The 4,826-nt window shown below is 47.8% G+C and overlaps 1 protein-coding gene across 1 annotated transcript; it reads right to left on the bottom strand.

The window, feature by feature from the left end:
• Positions 1 to 1,793: 1,793 nt before the first annotated feature.
• On the bottom strand, positions 1,794 to 3,889 carry K437DRAFT_265508 (uncharacterized protein; the record flags this gene model as incomplete). The annotated part of the gene is made up of 9 exons (XM_013384306.1): positions 1,794 to 1,931; positions 1,964 to 2,113; positions 2,159 to 2,260; positions 2,300 to 2,471; positions 2,496 to 2,554; positions 2,675 to 2,679; positions 2,768 to 2,864; positions 3,291 to 3,617; positions 3,641 to 3,889. 9 exons carry the CDS (start codon positions 3,887 to 3,889, stop codon positions 1,794 to 1,796), a joined length of 1,299 nt encoding a protein of 432 aa, XP_013239760.1.
• Positions 3,890 to 4,826: the final 937 nt, after the last annotated feature.

The raw sequence follows: 4,826 nt of genomic DNA, 5'->3' as shown, positions 1-4,826 counted from the left end.
CCCTGCAGCCTGCTTAGCCGGCAGAGTGTATGCATACTGGAATTCGACTTATTAGGATCGAATCCTCATACATTTGTGGAGATGGTTGCGCTCGTAAGCAAGCTAAAGCGTGGAAAAGAAACGTCAAAGTATTTTGACCATGCGGTTGCCAAGTAACTAAGCCTTCCCGAATAGGTCATCTGACGGAAGGATCGCAGCAGCACCGACATGGCGCCGCACGCAGGTTGCATTCCTGGGGGCGGAGGATCCTGGTGTCTTTCCCCAGGGTGACGAAAGAAGAGAGGGATAAATTATATAAATCAAAGCAAGTAACGTTAATGTATCTTTCCCCTTGCTTTCCACAAGCCTCGTCCCGATCTAAGAAGGAGGAACAGTGATCATCCCGCATACAAGGGCTTTGGTCGTCATTAGAAGCCAAACACTTCGCGCGCAATCTGCAATCCAAACATTAGTCGACGTTGGTCAGCATTCAAAGCGGGACCAGATGCGAAAACAGCAGTACATTCGATTGGGTTGTCAGAAGGCACGAGGACTATCAAGGGCAAAACGTGCTCACATTCCAAATCAAAGATGCCATTGACGTCTGGAACGCTGTTGTTCCTGATAATGCTCATAACTACTTCGTTGAGCGCATTCTTTGGGATGCCTACATTGTCCCAGGGCATTTAATACGCGACTTTGAGCAGTGTTTCTGCAGCCGATCAACAAGCGAATGGTACCGTGGCTAATGGCTACGGGTGCTTGACATTGGTGGTTACGAAATCCGGCTACGCTTACACTGTCGGAACCAGGACAACATCGTCGTCAGATTACGCCCAAGTGTTCTTCCTTGCGCTTAATGACTACTACAACTCACTTCCTGCAGACCAGATCGTGAACAGCGCTAGCTACAGGGTAGAGAGAGACTACGGCCAAGCCAGGGCGGCCATTGATACCCAATTTTCAGCTTGATACGTATCACTACCATCAAAGTAGCGCTGTCGGCGCTCAAGAGAGCCATGGGATTGATTATACTCAGCATCAACCATCAACGTCAAGTACACGGTTATGCAGCATTAGATAGGGCTAGGAGCGACGGTTATACATCGATATCGCTACTAGGAGGTATCCTGGAAGTCGCCTTGCCGCTTAACAGAAATTCGCATTATGAATTGAGGAGAGACGAGAGCGGGGACATGCTGACGTACCAAACGTGCATTGGGAAGGTTGGTGGAGACTCAGTTAGCGACTGGGCTGGTAGGAAGGTACAATACGACGGCAACTGCTTCTGCAACAAGACCCTTGACGAAAGATGTCCTTACAACGCGGAGACCAAATGTTCAGGGCTCTAGTTGAGCGATGGGATGCAAAAAAGTCGTGCTACGCTCAGGAACTCTCAGAACTGCTACAAGAACAAAAAGTACACAAAAGAAGAATTGGGCTCGAAGGTTGTGTCGTTTCAGAATGTGTTCAGGAAATGAAAAGGGTTACATACATAAATCGAAGAACGCAAAGTCATGTAATCTGTACCCACTTGTCTCAAGTGTGTTTGTGACCCTTGGAGAGAGGAAAGAGGTCTGATTACAATTCGCAAATGACGCAAAAGAACGGTTAATCTGTTCTGGAACTCTTTACGCAATTAGGAGAGCAGAGTCGCATCCCTGATTTATGGATGGGCCCCACTCTAGTCGACAAGTCAGAGAAAAGCTGCTTCAGGAGCATACTTCCTCCGCCGATTTAATGACGTCCTATGCTTCTGTCATATCTATGACTCATCCTGCCTGGACTCTCTTTTTTGCCTTCTTAACTTCTCCTCATCGAGCAAGGTCTTTGTGATTCAATTCCGCGTCTTCTTGTATGGTAACCACAACATGCAAAGTTATGTTCTGATGCTCCTGCAAGATGGAATTGGGTGCTAGGAAAAGAAATTGCAGTTCTTTCACAGAAGCCATCTGTAACTCGACTCGAGTTCACATTGTCTTACTATTTTTCGCCTTCTAATGAGTTTTCTCCTGTTGCCAAAGGCCGCGAGGCTTCTGCTGCTGAAGGGTGCTAAAGGTAAATTACTCGCCTTGTGCCTGGCATCCAAGGGCAATGCTGAACCGGACCTTCCGCCCAAATCGTCGCTAACATGCTGGATTTCGTGGATTACAAGGTACAGAGGATCTGGAACACTTACACCGTTATCTCTGGCCATGTGGCCGATGAAATCGTCATACTCGATAACCACCGCGATGCGTGGACGTTCGGGCATGGTCGATCCTTCCTCCAACAATGTTTTCTTTGAAGAAATCACCAAGGCATTCGGTGAGATGCTCACAAAGGGTGGAAGTTGTTGAGGACGATCATGATTGCTTCGTGGAATGCGGAAGAATTCAGACTGTTCAGCTCCAGGGAGCATGTGGAAGATTTCCCAAATTCGATTCGGGAGAATGTCGTCATGTGCCTCAATTTGCACGTGGCAGTTGCCGGCTTGAAGTTCCAAGGAAAGGCTTCGCCTAGCTTGGCGGACCTACTTGTCGATGTAGCTGATAAAGTCTATGATCCTGATAGTCCTCTTGGCGCCAATAAGAAGCTGGAATACCCGAGAGGTTATGCACTAGGTAGCAGTGGTGATTACACGAGCTATCTCCAGCATTTGCACATCGCCTCTGCCGATACGGGTTTAAGCAGAAAGGAGACAGAGGTGACATACCATTACTATTCGCAGTATAATTCTTTCATGGCTTTTTCATCAAATTCTTTCTTGAAGCAGCTTCTAACCGCCCGCCTATATTGCGATCTTAACATGGAACTGGATGGACAACTTCAGTGTCCCAAACTGGGTGCGCCATGTGGTCACTGCCAATGTCTTCGGTCTTGCAGCTCTTCAAAGTGCTTCCAACCTGTTCGTACCAATCAACATCACAGCTTACGGCGAAGAGCTCGGCTGATATGTGTACAAGGTTGAATCAATCGCAGCAAGGATGCAAGATGAGCTCGCAGAGAACCAGAATTTGCACCTTTGAATGAAGATATTGAGTGGATCGCTGATCAGGCTTTTGCTCTTAATGCCAACAAAGAGCACCTCACTATGCGCTTACGCAAGGTTCTAGAACGCGTTCAAGAGATTCATGAAATGGAGGTACGTGCTGATAAGGCCAACAACAAACTCTGTCATGGCCGCAAAGCCCGCAGAGAGCTTGCGCAAGATCATTGCGTAAGTTCGTAAGATGAATGCAAGAGTAACACAATTCGAACAAGGTATTATCTCGGAAGGTCTGGTTGGTCGAGCATGGTAAAAGCATATGGGTGTCATCCCTGGTCGATACATCAGATATGGGACCTTGTTGATCTTCGACAGCAAAATCAACATCGAGTAGTTCAGCCCATCGCTGGACGGCGTAGGTGGCCGTGATACGATCGCTGGTCGAAGGGCCGACATGCACGTAGTTAATGTAGCATTTTCTGGATTCACGAGCACTTTTAGCAGATGGAATGGAGAGGAAGACTGATTCATATACTTGAGTCAAGTTGGAGTCAGACAAAGTTGTAGACGGTGATCTTGCGATGGACATGTCGATCGTTGTTACTAAAGTCGATTTCGCCGCGAGAAGTTGCATTTTCCTCAAAATATAGCTTTCCTTGCTTTTGCAGTCCTGTAGAGTGAATAAGGCATGACCAGTAGCCATACTCCATTAGCTGCCTCCTTTGAAATGAATGTGTTGCCACCGTAACCGTTGCCTGAGTGTGAGCCATACAATCTTTTCAGCCATGCCCAAGCATTCGACTGTGCGGAGATGCCAGACTGAAGTGACCCAGACGTCAGCTCTTCTGCCACCTTTGAGAGAGCTGCCGATGAGTAAATGGCAACAAATACTGGGATAGCACAAGGGTTACCAGTCTGACAAGTCGATACCGGTATTTTCATTGTTTTGCGAGGCGATCAAAGCATTCCTAGTGCGGTGTTTCGCCATCTTCCTCGAAAGCAAGACTGGCGTAGGTGTATATCAGCTCTTCACTTGCTTAAAGCTCAAAGCTTTCTTCTCGCCGATCATCTTGAAGTGAAGGGCTGGTTGACATAGCGTTCTTGCGGGAGCCTATAGTCGCATGCGGTTCCCCACTCTTCGTATAGCTTTAGACTGGATGATCAAGTGTCTCACTCGCAAGCTTACATCAATTTCTGGTGCATTCGGCTATGCCCGCAGTTGACCAGGCTCAAATACAATGATCAACTTGTCCGGAGCGCACGTTTGTTACAAAGAACGTGAACAAAGGGTGCCATGTAATACAGTAATTGAGACAGATCCAGCGCAACGAAACCTGAAGCTCGGCCCGCTTGATCTGGTATTCATTACTTTAGCCACGCCACCACCTGCGACCGACCGATACATCCGAATCAATTGCGAGCGTACTGATTGCGATCAGTCGCTGCAACGTGCAGAAGGAAGTCTCAATAATACTCGATATGAACTGTATAAGGTGATACCGTTGTACACTCAGAGTCTTACGAGCACCAGCCCAGTGTGGGGAAGTGAAGCAGCGAGCTTGGGTGGCACGGTCGTGCAAATCAAGCACCGATCGAGCGCTACGGTGTACAATGTCTTTTCCAACGCCATTCTCCAGGACATGTTGCAATGCGAACACCGATAAACTTAAATTTTGATATACAACAATGACTCAGAAACATGCCCATGATGTTACAGCAGTCGCAATTCCTGAGCAACGAGCAGACGTCCGCTCTCATATTTGAAGCCTGCCGGCTATCTTGTTGAGCGAAACCGCAAGCCTTTCAACTTCTTTTTGCGTTCCTTTGCCACCATCGAGTGTAATGCTCTCCGTCGCACCTGGTAGAGTGGCAGAGCCAT

Source organism: Tilletiaria anomala, assembly GCF_000711695.1.
Source record: "Tilletiaria anomala UBC 951 chromosome Unknown K437scaffold_227, whole genome shotgun sequence".
Lineage (NCBI taxonomy): Eukaryota > Fungi > Basidiomycota > Exobasidiomycetes > Georgefischeriales > Tilletiariaceae > Tilletiaria > Tilletiaria anomala.
Note: the sequence above shows the minus strand (reverse complement) of the source record. Positions and strands in the feature narration are given on the sequence as shown.